Genomic DNA, 16366 nt, shown 5'->3' on the forward strand with positions numbered 1-16366 from the left:
CTAAATACTTTTTAATATTTAAGTGTGATATTTGAGTAATCTGAAAAAGTGGACATTTAAATCATTTATTCAATCTTCATAATAGTTGATAAATTTATACCATTTTCTGTTTCTTTAATTTTTGAATGGTGTCGTCCGCCTCGAGTCTCCCTTGTTCAGCCATTTGTACTTCTTCTGACTGATTTTTCTACAAAACAAAAAGCATGTTTAGTTCTTTGAATCAATAAGATATTTTCATACATTTTCTAAAAAAAATAATTTATTTGAGCTTTTATTTGATAAAAGAGGGACAAAAGATACCAGAGGGACAGTCAAACTCATAAATCGACAATAAACTGACAAAGCCATGGCTTAAACGAAAAGGACAAACAGACAAACAATAGTACACATAACACAACATAGAAAACTAAAGAATAAACAACACAAACCCCACCAAAAACTTGGGGTAATCTCAGGTGCTCCGGGTAAGCAGATCCTGCTCCACATGTGGTACCCATCGTGTTAACATATTCATAATCAGTTAACTCATTTTTAAGAAATACTATTTTGCAAACAGTGCATATATGAATTGTCATTTTTTTTTTACATGAATAAAATTTTGACTCCTTCCCTATTAAAACTGAACCTTAACATCAAGGTAGAACTTATAAATTATTTAATTTCAACTTTAAATTTAACTATGGTTGTTCATTTATCTCCATACAAAACAACTCTATCAATTCCTTACCAATAATTGTTCACATTCTGCTAGTTTATTTTCCACTGCTCTTTGTTCTTTCATTGCCTCTTTCTTGACTTCTTCTACTTTTGTCAACATTTCTTCCTGTGCTTGTCTCCTGGCTTCCTCTAACTCTGACTGAAGTCTACAAGTATTAATCAGATTTATGACTAATTTATTTCCTGATATTAAGATGCTTACATAACCTAAATGAAAAGCACCTTAATGCTAAATCAACTTCCATGTTAGCAAATATTTCTTGCCAACAATAAGTGTAAGAATATAATTTATTATTTTTCAAGAAAACACAAAAAATTCCAAAAATGCATAATTCAAAAGAGTGAAAATATGTTACTAGGCATTAATATAGTTTAGAAACTTCTTATGGGATTGAAGAAGATCACAAAACAATGTATTGAAAGCATCCTTTCAATTGTGAGACATTATTGGTTTTCTCTGTTGGCTGCATCAGTTATAAATGAACAAAATTATTTAAAAAAGTCTTCTGTATAGAAAAATTTAGTTTGCACAGAACATTTAGAATTTTCTTGATATTCCAAGATCTTGTTTAGAAGTGAGTACCGGTGACAGGGAGACTAAGTGATGAACAAACCTTTGTTCCTGAACATTGAGAAGTTCCTGTTTAGCAAATTCAAAGTCTTTCTTCACCTCCTGTCCTGAAGTTTGTTTTCTATTCCTCACTTGTTTAGGATGGTTAAATCTGAAGAGGTAAAGATAAAGTAATGTTTAAACATAGGTTACCAAGTTATGGGTAACAAGGATTGATGCTTGATCTTATGTCCAAAGGCAAATACTTCATGCCTCGTAACAAGGAAGACAACAAGTGTCTGTCACATTATGTTTCAGATTAAATCTCTACTCAATTATAGCCGAATTTCTATGAAAAAAAAAGAATTAACTGAGTTACAAAAGTGAACAAATGAACTCTTTATCATTTGCAGGGATCTCCATGGATGAAAATTGAACGATGGAGGAACTTTCACCATTACAAACCATGTCTACGCTGTACAGTGTAGCGCGATCGGAAGTATTTTATCCCTCCATACAAGGAATGGTGAACTTGCTAATTCATTGCTTATTTAAATGATATTTATTTGAATTTTCATTATAGAATTAGAAGTATCAATATTTTCATTTATTGCCGTTTTAAACCATTCAAATGCCAAGTCTTCATGGTCCCCCCTTAGTCGAGAATGACCAAAAGCTGTCATGAAGGTCCCCATGTAGATTTCTTGTATTTTTGGTAATTGTTATGGGGGTTAAAAATCATACGATGTGGAGCTTATTTTTCATGGACACTGTCAAAATCAGAACCCATTACCGGTATGGCTGATTTGCAGCAACAACAAAACGATTCGTACGGGTTAGGGACGACATCAAAAGTTCAATGTAGGATAAAAAACTTAATTCACATAGTTTTTTCACTGACCCCCCCTCCCCCCCTCTTAACTTAATTTGGGAAAAATTGATTTACCAATAGGGATATATGTAAAAATCGATTTTAAATATACAAAACTTGCAGAATTTTAACCCCCCCACCCCCAAACTATTTGATTTAAGTTTTTTATCCTACATCGATCTTTTGATGTCGTCCCTTATGTAAAAGGTTAAAGAGATTTGTAAAGCAAACGTTGACAAATGAAAAGGTTTTTAATGACTTTATCTGGCAAATTGATGCTGTGCAACATGCATCTTTCGAGTCTGAATAGAAACCGGAAACGCGGATGTATCAATTTGATTGTAATACATGTATACGAAATGAATTCGGAATTACGATACGATATTTCTTTACAGGAAATATTTAAGTTTTTACTTTTAAACTTTTAAAGTAATTCTAAATTATCGTTACAGCAGTACTCGAGTTATTTGTGATGACATATATATATATATATATATATATATATATATACTGTTTAGCGTCTTATTTTGTACTTCTTAAAAAAAGGGGATGCTGATTGCGTAAGTCAAAATAAAGCACGTGTTCGACTTGTTAAACTGTTTTCTTTGTAACTGGATTATTAATTTATTTATTTAATCTAAATTATCATAATCATTTGCTGAAACTTAGTTGATTAATTCGACAAATGGATCGTCTATCCTCAAATAGTATTCTCCTGTCTGGTTTGTTGATCTACCTGTACAAGCTCAGGTACAAGTGATTAGCGATCTTAATCCGAATATCCCTCAGGCGTTAAACTTAGAACTGTATTGGATTATAACATAAAAAGCCTAAGGGTTATGCAATTACATGCATTTGATTATAATTGGGAAAAAAATGGCGTCGGGCTACACGAAACGATGAAGTTTTGAACGATGGCGGAAGACAATTTAACGATGGCGCAAGACAATTTAACGATGGGGCGAGTCATTTGACGATGGCGCAAGACATTTGAACGATGGCGGGGCACCATCGTTAAACAGGCCATGGAGATCCCTGATTTGAATTGAATTATCTGCTTGTTAATGTTTATTTTGTACAGATTAAAGCACTAGAGTTGGAAATAAAACCATCATAATATTTGTGTTGTATCTTTTAGGTTTTGTGAAATGTAAATTCTGTCATCTGACAATAGAACTTTATATCCTTATGACAAAGTTTGTTAAGTCATCATCACATTTTTTTTCTTCATATTTTCATAAGTTACATATATTTTTTATATTCATCATGTTCATAGTGACAGCCTTAATAATTACAGAATTTATACAGCAAAAACAGTAATCAAATGAAATAATGCTCCAATGTCAAATATTAAATAATGTTTTTTTCATGAGTGATATTGAACTGTTTATTAAAAGAAGGTTTAAATTTTACCTGAAATAATGGTCTCCACCCAAAATAACTCTGTCACCCTGGAAAAGACAATGCGACATAATCATAGTTAATGTTTCTGTTCATTTTTTACATCTATCACAACTATTACTAAATGTTTCAAAAAAGACCTCAAAACTAAACTAAAGAAGCATTTTGAGTTGGACTTTCACCCTAACTCATACTAGCATTTTTCTATCTAACTGAAGATTTACTGAAACTTAAACATATTTTTAGGTATTCAAATCAACCTTGCTCAGATCAAAGAGAATGCTGTAACTGACAAAACCTTATATCTATCTGATTTCAAAAAGACTCAAAATTAGTCAAAACTGTGTTAATAGTTTGCATGACTTCTGCACTTTTGTTACACGTTTTCAGAATATGATGTAAAATGTTGTATAAATGAATATATTCTGGTATCTGTTGATTTTTTCTTTCTATGATAGTATTCCAATTCATTGTTTTTTTTAATCCTTAGATTAATTTCAAGTGTTATATAATTTTTATAGAAAAAGAAAGTTTTTTGTACATTAGCCAGATCCATATAACTTGGAAAATGAGCAATCTGTTGTAGAAATGTTATAAATGTTATACATTAGAACTTACATGTTGTAGAATGACTGGTTCTGATATAAGATTTCCATTGACATACGTAGGAGCATCATCTATTGGTGTTATACTGATTACGTTCTCTAAGTTGTTTATAATACTACAAATGTCAAAAACAAATTACATTATGTAATCCCTTTTATATTACCTTATTATCAAATATCAACTTAAGCAATTAAGAAATATATCCAATGAACAAACTGAATGTCTTAAAAATCTGAGTTACATAAATATAAAGTCACATTTTAATTTACACTAATAAGAATACAAATATGTATCTTAAAAGCTTTTATGACCTGCCACATTTGTCCTTTTCTTTCACATGATCTTTTATTATCTGTCCTGGTGTTGCAAATTTGTCTTTTTCCCTTCTGAAGTATTTTGGTATATTTTTTCTGTTCACACTACATCTGGTCTAAGTGAATCAGTGCAACACAAAAATTTCATGAAAATTCTTACCAATGATTTTCTGCTATCAATGCTCCATTAAGTTGTATTTCATGTTTAGAATTGTCACACATTCTGCCGACTCTAGTCTGTCCTTCTTTGATAACATACAACAACATCTCCGACAGCTGAGGATCCTCATTCAGGTTTACTAAGTTTGGCATCTTGTTGTCTACTTTACAAGTGATTCCTGATTTCTACAATCAAATAATTAGCTAATTAAAATGTGAAAATTTTATTTTTTCAAACATGTGGTTTGGAAATATGGAAAGTTGATTTTTTTTCTAAAATTATTACTTTTAATTTACATAATTTGGTTTTTAAATTGGGACTAGTTGAAAAGGCTGTAATTTTGATAAATTGCACAGAAGTTCTGTCAGTTTTACACATTATATATTTAATAAGTGGGTCACATTAAGGAGAGAAAGTTTATACATAAAAATTAAGGTCACATTAACACCTTTTAAAATCATGGTATAGAATGATTATGTCAGGTTTAAAATGTCAACAACTGTCACAGAGACTAACAAGAATGTGTCCACAGTACACGGATGCCCCACTCGCACTATCATTTTCTATGTTTAGTGGACCGTGAAATTGGAATAAATTCTCTAATTTGGCATTAAAATTAGAATGATCTTATCAAAGGTAACATGTATACTAAGTTTCAAGTTGATTGGACTTCTACTTTATCAAAAACTACCATGACCAAAAACTTTAACCTGAAATTTGCACTATCATTTTCTATGTTCAGTGAACAGTAAAATTGGGGTAAAAACTCTAATATGGCATTTAAATTAGAAAGATCATATCATAGGGCACATGTATACTAAGTTTCATGTTGATTGGACTTCAACTTCATCAAAAACTACCTTGACCAAAAACTTTAACCTGAAGCGGGACAGAGGGACGAACGAACAGACGAACGAACAGACGGACGGACAGACGGATGGAGGAACAGACGCACAGACCAGAAAACATAATGCCCCTCTACTATCGTAGGTGGGGCATAAAAATACTTTTGAAACTTGAAATATGGACATCTAAGAAATAGTAAAAGTCAAACAAATATTCATATCTCTAAAATTAAATGGACATTTATAAAAATTACCTCTAGGTTTTTATTTTCTTGAGCTTTTCTCTCTTCAGACTGTTGCAATTTCAACTCCCATGATCTGCAAAATATTATGTTGAAAATAAATGTTGACAAGAGAATAGTTGTGTTGCTACATTGGTGAAAATTTACATAACACTTAATGGAAAAAGAAAACCAATATAAAAATTGTCTTTTTAGGTAGCTAATAATTACCAATTAAAAATACACTAAAAAAGACAACTTAATCTGTATGCTGATATCACATTATGCTAAGTTCAAAGTTAAGCCATGTCTATAACTTCTACATTTCAATATATATATATATATATATATATATATACATAACTGTGTTAATAAACTTGAAAATGAACATATATTATGAAAGTACTAACTGTTTCATTTCTTCAATCTCTTTCTCTTTCGCCACACATTTTTCTCTTAGTTCATCGATTTCTGTCTGTGTGGCTGACTGTTGTTCGTCTCTATTCCATCTATCACTTATCTTTAATCTGTCAATCTCTGCACGGAGTTCTGTAAATCAAATTTCCATCATTTATGTAGTGATCAAAAAATATTTTATAGGTGACTTCTGTGTGATATATATAAAGAGGACAACACTGATAAAACTCCCCATTTAACAGTAAAACTTCTTCTAAACCTTCTACTATGTCATGTATGTTAGTTAATATTATAATTAAACAATTATGTGGTCAAATTTAAAAGTCAACACTAAATTCCTTTCCTTTTGTTTTCTTACTTGACCAAGCAGCTGGTAATCCTATTAATGTGTGTGTTTATAAACCCTTATGATTTAAATAAGACAAACTTAAGGTCAAGTTCTAGTGACCTATTTACAAGTGTAATTCTTTCAGACAAAGAAGGTCTGTCAGGGGAAACAATTGACATCATGAAGGCCTGTAACCTTATCTCTATAAGTTGGTCTATCTAAAATTTCAAATGCATCATCAATTTACACTATACTGCAAAACCATATTAATACTTGCAGGCAAAAGTATTATAGTCAGAACAACATGTTCAGATGGGATGGAAGAAGGAACATCAGTAACACTATGTGGAGGGTAATAATAACAAAAATTCTTAACCCTTTCCTCCATAGTGACGCCTTTTGACGCCACCCCCTTTACTCCATAATGACGCCTTTTGACGCCTGTGCAGTACCTCAGATGAAATACTTTGACTACAAAGTGTCTGCTTCAGACTTAATTAAATTTGTATCCAATATGAAAAGGATATTCATAAGAATATCTGACTTGAATTTATTTGATGAAATATTTGTTTTTCGCAATTTGTTTATACTTTAAAGCATTTTTTTTGAATTTTATTGAAAAATCCTATGCGAATCAAGTATGCAAAAAAAAAAATGTCAAAAATACACTGCTTACCTTTGATTAGCTTTGTAGTAGGATCTTCATTCACTCTAGCAGTATTCACAATACTACTGGCTATCTTAGCATATGTATAAACAGTTAAGGAATAAATCTTGGTAATACATGTAGTTTTTAAATACTTCAAAACCTATAACTATATACTATTTCATGACTTCAAACAATTTTGACCTCCATGATCTTAGGGTTGGATGGTTGTATTGAAAACAGGATCTCTGTCTGAGTTAAAACCAAGATTATGTAATTGTTTACAAGCATACAAAATTACATTATTTAATAGTTAAAGCAAAGGAAGGTTGGCTAACACACATTGTTGATCAGATCATCTTTTATATACGTAAAGATGATTTTTAAGACAAATATGTAAATATGTACATTTTTAAATATACTGCCTATAATTTCAAATAGTTTTCAAATATTTCACAACTGCAGCTAATACTGTAAATTCAGAAATTATTGTGTGCATTTATTATTGCGATTTGGTCATTTTTGACTAAAAAAGTGATTTTAATTTTTGCAATATTGTGAAAAATCCTGTTAAATTCATTTCAAAATTTCAAAATGCGAGTTTGAATTATTGCGATTATAACCCTGGGGCATTTTTCCCAATAATAAAAGCATCGCAACAATTTCTGAATTTACAGTAATTATAAAATCAGAAATCTAAACTTCATTTAAATTTTATAATTTTAGAAATCAGAACTTCAACTATAAATATCAACTGTAAACATGGTAGATATAAACATGTATTATTTTTGCAAACATGTCATGAATACAATTTTAAAAAATGAATTTCTTCCCTAACAGATATAATATTGTAAATGTTTAAACAAAGGATATCTGAGCGTACTAAGAGTTTCCTCTTTGTGGTAGTTAGTTGGACTAATTGTTGCTAACATGGCTGTTTTAGAATTCCCACCTATGCTTTCCTTCAACAACCTGAAAAAGATATGAAAAACATCTAAATTTGGGACAGTGAGATTATAACTCAACAAGAATGTGTCCCCAGTACACGGATGCCCCATCATTTTCTATGTTTAATGGACCGTGAAAATGGAGGAAAATCTCTTATTTTACATTAAAATTAGAAAGATCTTATCATAGGAAACATGTCTACTAAGTTTCAAGTTGATTTGACTTCAACTTCATCAACAAGAGTGCACATGCTGAAATGTCTCGCCTTCTATATTAATCATTGATATTATGTTGATAGTCCTAAGTATAAAGCTTTATTACAACTGTCTCATTAACTTAACATTAACCAAAATAACTAAACAACGACCAATGAACCATGAAAATGAGGTCAAGGTCAGATGAACCATGCCAGGCAGACATGTACAGCTAACAATGCTTCTATACAACATATATAGTTGACCTATTACTTATAGTTTAAGAAAAATTGACCAAAACACAAAAAATTAACACTGTGCAATGAACCGTGAAAATGAGGTCATGGTCAAAAGAAACCTGCCCTACTGACATAAAGATCATAAAATATTTCCATACACCAAATATAGTTGACCTATGGCATATAGTATTAGATAAATAGACCAAAACTCAAAAACTTAACTTTGACCACTGAACCATGAAAATGAGGTCAAGGTCACATGACATCTGCCCGCTAGACATGTACACCTTACAATCATTCCATACAACAAATATAGTAGACCTATTGCATATAGTATGAAAAAAACAGACCAAAACACAAAAATTTAACTATAACCACTGAACCATGAAAATGAGGTCAAGGTCACATGACATCTGCCCGCTAGACATGTACACCTTACAATCATTCCATACAACAAATACAGTAGACCTATTGCATATAGTATGAAAAAAACAGACCAAAACACAAAAATTTAACTATAACCACTGAACCATGAAAATGAGGTCAAGGTCAGATGACACCTGCCAGTTGGACATGTACACCTTACAGTCCTTCCATACACCGAATATACAAGCCCTATTGCTTATAGTATCTGAGATACGGACTTGACCACCAAAACTTAACCTTGTTTACTGATCCATGAAATGAGGTCGAGGTCAAGTGAAAACTGTCTGACAGACATGAGGACCTTGCAAGGTACGCACATATCAAATATAGTTATCCTATTACTTATAATAAGAGAGAATTCAACATTACAAAAAATCTGAACTTTTTTTTCAAGTGGTCACTGAACCATGAAAATGAGGTCAAGGACAGTGGACATGTGACTGACGGAAACTTCGTAACATGAGGCATCTATATACAAAGTATGAAGCATCCAGGTCTTCCACCTTCTAAAATATAAAGCTTTTAAGAAGTTAGCTAACACCGCCGCCGCCGTAGCCGCCGCCGCCGCCGGATCACTATCCCTATGTCGAGCTTTCTGCAACAAAAGTTGCAGGCTCGACAAAAACTACCTCGACCAAAAACTTTAACCTGTAGTGGGACGAACGAACGAAAGGAATAATGGGCGAAGGGACAGAGGGACGAACGGATGCACATACCAGAAAACATAATGCCTATAAATGGGGCATAAAAACAGATGAATTGAAACTCATGCAAATTAGATCCAAACTGTTATATTGTATCTTCAACACCAGGGATGTCTGTGCTATGGAAAATTTTAGATAATTGTTGTCTTTTATTGATTTGATCTTGTTGATCTGTAAATGAACTATAATTGGAAATTTTAATAACTGCATTTTTCAATGTCTTACCAAGTTAGAACTGAATCCCTGTATGGTATGAAGAACTTCTTCTTTCCTGATGTGGATTTTTTAGACAAAGAGGAGATAACCATTCCTAGCGTAGTTAGAGATTTGTTGATATTAGTTGCCTCCCTTAGTCTGTCTCCTTCTGTCTTTGCCTGAGACTGCCTTTCACTTCCTGCCAAGTCGACTAAGTTTATCTTACTAGTGATTCTCCGAGGATCATTCTTCTTGACTCCTACTTCATCAGTCTAAAATGAAGTTTTTTATGTTATCTGGCTTTTTCATTTAAACAGCTTTAGCAGTTTTAATATTCAGATTATAAATATTCATTTCAATATGGTATCCTCTTTTGATTTGTGGATTGTTTTATATAATGACACAATGAACTAGAGGCTCTAAAGAGCCTGTGTCGCTCACCTTGGTCTAAGTGAATATTAAACAAAGGAAGCAGATGGATTCATGACAAAATTGTGTTTTGGTGATAATAATGTGTTTGTTGAACTTTGTACATCTTACTTTACTGAACATTCTTGCTGCTTACAATCATCTCTATCTATAATGAACTTGGCCCAGTAGTTTCAGTAAAAGATGTTTGTAAAAATTTACAAATTTTATGAAAATTGTTAAAAATTGACTATAAAGGACAATAACTCCTTAGGGGGTCAATTGACCATTTCAGTCATGTTGACTTATTTGTAAATCTTACTTTGCTGTACATTATTGCTGTTTAAAGTTTATCTCTATCTATAATAATATTTAAGATAATAACCCAAAACAGTAAAATTTCCTTAAAATTACCAATTTAGGGGCAGCAACCCAACAACGGGTTGTCCGATTCATTGGAAATATCAGGGCAGATAGATTTCGACCTGATAAACAATTCAATCCAATGTCAGATTTGCTCTAAATGCTTTGGTTTTTGAGTTATAAGCCAAAAACTGCATTTTACCCCTATGTTTTATTTTTAGCTATGGCAGCCATCTTGGTTGGATGGCCAGGTCACCGGACACATTTTTTAAGCTAGATACCCCAAAGATGATTGTGGCCAAGTTTGGATTAATTTGGCCCTGTAGTTTCAGAGAAGAAGAATTTTGTAAAAGATTACTAAGATTTATGAAAAATGGTTAAAAATTGACTATAAAGGGCAATAACTCCTAAAGGGGTCAACTGACAATTTCGGTCAAGTCACTTATTTGTAAATCTTACTTTGCTGAACATTATTGCTGTTTACAGTTTATCTCTATCTATAATAATATTCAAGATAATAACCAAAAACAGTAAAATTTCCTTAAAATTACCAATTTAGGGGCAGCAACCCAACAACGGGTTGTCGGATTCATCTGAAAATTTGAGGGCAGATAGATCTTGACCTGATAAACAATTTTACCCATTGTCAGATTTGCTCTAAATGCTTTGGTTTTTGAGTTATAAGCCAAAAACTGCATTTTACCCCTATGTTCTATTTTTAGCCATGGTGGCCATCTTGGTTGGTTGGCTGGGTCACACCACACCTTTTTTAAACAAGTTACCCCTATGATGATTGTGGCCAAGTTTAGTTTAATTTGGCCTATAGTTTCAGAGAAGAAGATTTTTGTAAAAGATTACTAAGATTTACGAAAAAATGGTTAAAAATTGACTATAAAGGGCAATAACTCCTAAAGCGGTCAACTGACCATTTTGGTCATGCTGACTTATTTGTAAATCTTATTTTGCTGAACATTATTGCTGTTTAAAGTTTATCTCTATCTATAATAATATTCAAGATAATAACCAAAAACAGCAAAATTTCCTTAAAATTACCAATTCAGGGGCAGCAACCCAACAACAGGTTGTCCAATTCATCTGAAAATTTCAGGACAGATAGATCTTGACCTGATAAACACTTTTACCGCATGTCAGATTTGCTCTAAATGCTTTGGTTTTTGAGTTTTAAGCCAAAAACTGCATTTTACCCCTATGTTCTATTTTTAGCCATGGCGGCCATCTTGGTTGGTTTGCCGGGTCACGCCACACATTTTTTAAACTAGATATCCCAAAGAGGATTATGGCCAAGTTTGGATTAATTTGGCCCAGTAGTTTCAGAGAAGAAGATTTTTGTAAAAGATTACTAAGATTTACGAACTAGAGGCTCTAAAGAGCCTGTGTCGCTCACCTTGGTCTATGTGCATATTAAACAAAGGACACAAATGGATTCATGACAAAATTGTATTTTGGTGATGGTGATGTGTTTGAAGTTCTTACTTTACTGAACGATTTTGCTTCTTACAATTATATCTATCATGAACTTTGCCCATTAGTAACAGAGAACTATATTTGGTAAAAATTTACATAAATTTACCAAATTAATGAAAATTGTTAAAAATTGACTATAAAGGGCAATAACTCCTTAAGGGGTCAATTGACCATTTAGGTCATGTTGACTTATTTGTAGATCTTACTTTGCTGAACATTATTGCTGTTTACAGTTTATCGCTATCTATAATAGTATTCAAGATAACCAAAAACGGCAAAATTTCTTTAAAAATTACCAATTGGAGGGCAGCAACCCAACAACCAGTTGTCCAATTCATCTGAAAAATTCAGGGCAGATAGATATTGACTTGATTAACAATTTAACTTCTTGTCAGATTTGCTCTAGATGCTTTGGTTTCATAGTTATAAGCAAAAAACTGCATTTTACACCTATGTTCTATTTTTAGCCGTGGCGGCCATCTTGGTTGAATGGCCAGGTCATCGGACACATTTTTCAAACTAGATACTCCAAAGATGATTGTGGCCTAGTAGTTTCAGTGGAGATTTTGTAAAAGATTACTTAGATTTATGAAAAATGGTTAAAGATTGACTATAAAGGGCAATAACTCCTAAACAGTCAGAGCTCAGACATAAACAAGTCGACTTCTGTTTTTGACTTAAAGAAGTCAAAACATGTATTTATTATAGAAATGTGTTTTCAATTTTAGACTTATCTAAGTCACAAAATGACAGACTTGTTTAGGTCTATTTATGTTGATGAAAAAACTTAACTTGACTTGGTGGCCAAAGTACACCACCTATGACAGCAAAAATCTGTCTGAGAGTTCACAAGGACTTGAGCTATCTATATTTAATTATCTAATTGAACATCCTCACTAAACACAGATGTTTTACCTCATTAAGTGTGGATCCAGGTGGTTGCATTGTAAGGTTAATTAACATGATCCCCGATTTTTTAGACTCTCATTCAAATTTTTCTTTAGAAGACAAAGCATTGTCTTTCAATGTTGTCATTATTTGATTTAGATGCATGACCTGTTTATAAATATGCGTGGGTCTTGAAGTTAACCAATTTTGGTAACTTATCGACTTGTAGGAGTCAATATTTGCAACTTTTTGATTCTGGTCAATCATTTCTTGCTTAACAATATTTGACTTATTAAAGTCGTATTTCGTCTTGCATTAAAGGGAGACAAATCCTAAAACTTACAAATTTAGACCTCTATGAGTCAAAAGCAGATTCGGACTTATTTATGTCTGAGCTCTGACTGCTAAAGGGGTCAATTGACCATTTTGGTCATGTTGACTTATTTGTAGATCTTACTTTGCTGAACATTATTGCTGTTTACAGTTTATCTCTATCTATAATAATATTCAAGATAATAACCAAAAACAGCAAAATTTCCTTAAAATTACCAATTCAGGGGCAGCAACCCAACAGCAGGTTGTCCAATTCATCTGAAAATTTCAGGACAGATAGATCTTGACCTGATAAACACTTTTACCACATGTCAGATTTGCTCTAAATGCTTTGGTTTTTGAGTTATAAGCCAAAAACTGCATTTTACCCCTATGTTCTATTTTTAGCCATGGCAGCCATCTTGGTTGGTTTGCCGGGTCACGCCACACATTTTTTAAACTAGATATCCCAAAGAGGATTATGGCCAAGTTTGGATTAATTTGGCCCTGTAGTTTCAGAGAAGAAGATTTTTGTAAAAGATTACTAAGATTTACGAAAAATGGTTAAAAATTGACTATAAAGGTCAATAACTCCTAAAGGGGTCAGCTGACCATTTTGGTCATGTTGACTTATTTGTAAATCTTATTTTGCTGAACATTATTGCTGTTTACAGTTTATCTCTATCTATAATAATATTCAAGATAATAGCCAAAAACAGCAAAAATTCCCAAAAATTACCAGTTCAGGGGCAGCAACCCAATAACGGGTTGTCGCATTCATTTGAAAATTTGAGGGCATATAGATCTTGACCTGATAAACCATTTTACAATGTCAGATTTGCTCTAAATGCTTTGGTTTTTGAGTTATAAGCCAAAAACTGCATTTTACCCCTATGTTCTATTTTTAGCCATGGCGGCCATCTTGGTTGGTTGGCCAGGTCACGCCACACATTTTTTAAACTAGATACCCCAATGATGATTGTAACCAAGTTTGGTTTAATTTGGCCCAGTAGTTTCAGAGGAGAAGATTTTTGTAAAAGTTAACGACGGACGACGGACGACAGACGACAGACGCCGGACGCCAAGTGATGGGAAAAGCTCACTTGGCCCTTCAGGCCAGGTGAGCTAAAAATGTGATATTTCAATTCATTTTGTACTCTCATTCATCATTTGTTGCAATATAACATAAATGTTTTGAATTTTTTTCAAACAAATTAACTCCTAAAGTTCATATTTGAATTAACCATTTATAAGAAGACCTTTAATTCAAAATTGGTCCATTTTAATTTATGCCATAACACATGAAGTTAATTTTGAAGAATTTTAACGGCAAAGACTTGAGTTACCTACCCTTGTCTGTGTCAATACTAATGTGAAGACAGAGTGTGATCGGCTACTTCTTTCATTCATTCCTGTGGTTGCAGTAGCTCTGTTTTTGTTACCAAGAGTTATCCACCCTTCCACATCTTCGAATGAGTTGACAACATACATTGATAAGCCTTCCACATATGGACCTGTACTGGGATGTTCTCGTACTTTAAGCTAAATATAAAATATAAAACTAGGCAAGTTTCCAACCTGACAAATTTTTCATGCTTCTAATTTTAAAACAGCATGATTAACACTGTTTAATTCAGAAAAAAACAGTCTATTCTCTTGAATAGGAATCAGTCAAACTCAGAGAAAGAATTTTAAACTATGTTAATAAGAAAATGAAATAGCCTTGCTTTAAATTATGAAATGTGGAAACTCAGCAAACATCATTGCTCTTTTCTAATCCCGATTTATTAAATATCTGCTGGAAAACAACTGACAAAGTTCTAATGAAAAGGACTTAACTATAGACACCAGACAAACTTTCTATTCTAATACTGCACCGTAAGAAAGTCATCTTCTTCAAACAATATAAGATTTTTATATCATTTACCTGTGATTTTCCACCCTTTTCTTTGGAAGAAGCCAACAAGTCATGGATCTTCTCATTGTAAATTTCAAAGAAGGATATTTCGACATTGATTTTGACCTGAAATATAAAAGAGGTAAACATGAGTTATTGGCAATTTGTTAATCTTCCCTTTGATCTTATTGCCTAATATTTTTCTATACCATAGACAGGACCTGATACTTGATAATAAGGTAATCATGTCACGTAATAGTAAAGCAACGTCACATGTTCTTGTCCATTCGCAACAATTTATCAAACACAAGCGACTTCATTCATTCAACCGAACAACTATCACAACATTTTTTACTTGTAAAAATAGTTTTACTGACAATTTCATTTTATTTCATGATCATATTCTTATAACAACACAAATATATACATATATATTCATATAAAGAGAATAATGGCATTTTATTTTTTTATACTGACTTCAACAGCTCGAATTAGCTTGCCCTTAATTTTTTGTGTGTTTGCTTGATATTCTTGGGGATGAAGTTAGTATCAAAAACACAAATGCCATTATTCTATACATATTAATCTGTGCCACATACATAATTGTTTATTTATATATGGGACTACAAACATATCAGGAATAGGTTTTACTGTGTAATATTCTACTGTAACTGAATTAGCCTTAAATGGTTTAAAATCAGATTAACTACAGTATAATCTGATAATAAGGATTAACATTTTATTCCAAAGGCATGTTATAATTAGACAAACAAATAGTCTGTACATATCCTGCTTTCTGTATTATACCTCTATTAACACAATTATCTATCTCATTCCTAGTGCATTCATCTAAGGGAGACAGCTTTATAATAGTTCTTTTTGTTTCTGAAACCCTGTATTTCTATTGTATAATTGTATTTTGTGCCCTTTTGAAAATAAAATATTGTTCAGACTAAAATATTCATCTAAGGGAGACGGCTTTATAATAGTTCTTCTTGTTTCTGAAACCCTGTATTTCTATTGTATAATTGTATTTTGTGCCCTTTTGAAAATAAAATATTGTTCAGACTAAAATATTCATCTAAGGGAGACGGCTTTATAATAGTTCTTCTTGTTTCTGAAACCCTGTATTTCTATTGTATAATTGTATTTTGTGCCCTTTTGAAAATAAAATATTGTTCAGACTAAAATATTTATCTAAGGGAGACGGCTTTATAATAGTTCTTCTTGT

The 16366-nt window shown here is 32.2% G+C and overlaps 1 protein-coding gene across 2 annotated transcripts in view; it reads right to left on the reverse strand.

Moving 5' to 3' along the window:
* LOC143063366 (kinesin-like protein KIF14) overlaps window positions 1-16366 on the reverse strand; it is a 38293-nt gene that overhangs the window by 10453 nt on the left and 11474 nt on the right. For both annotated transcript variants that reach the window (XM_076235482.1, XM_076235481.1), the window contains 13 exons: window positions 15166-15261; window positions 14589-14780; window positions 9813-10054; window positions 7946-8048; window positions 7107-7176; window positions 6096-6234; window positions 5719-5782; window positions 4620-4804; window positions 4158-4260; window positions 3552-3589; window positions 1332-1439; window positions 728-863; window positions 101-187 (listed from right to left, as the gene is read on the reverse strand). In XM_076235482.1, coding sequence (XP_076091597.1) covers window positions 101-187; window positions 728-863; window positions 1332-1439; window positions 3552-3589; window positions 4158-4260; window positions 4620-4804; window positions 5719-5782; window positions 6096-6234; window positions 7107-7176; window positions 7946-8048; window positions 9813-10054; window positions 14589-14780; window positions 15166-15261 — 1563 coding nt within the window. The remainder of the gene's footprint in view (window positions 1-100; window positions 188-727; window positions 864-1331; window positions 1440-3551; window positions 3590-4157; window positions 4261-4619; window positions 4805-5718; window positions 5783-6095; window positions 6235-7106; window positions 7177-7945; window positions 8049-9812; window positions 10055-14588; window positions 14781-15165; window positions 15262-16366) is intronic.

This window comes from Mytilus galloprovincialis, chromosome 2 (assembly GCF_965363235.1).
Source record: "Mytilus galloprovincialis chromosome 2, xbMytGall1.hap1.1, whole genome shotgun sequence".
NCBI lineage: Eukaryota > Metazoa > Mollusca > Bivalvia > Mytilida > Mytilidae > Mytilus > Mytilus galloprovincialis.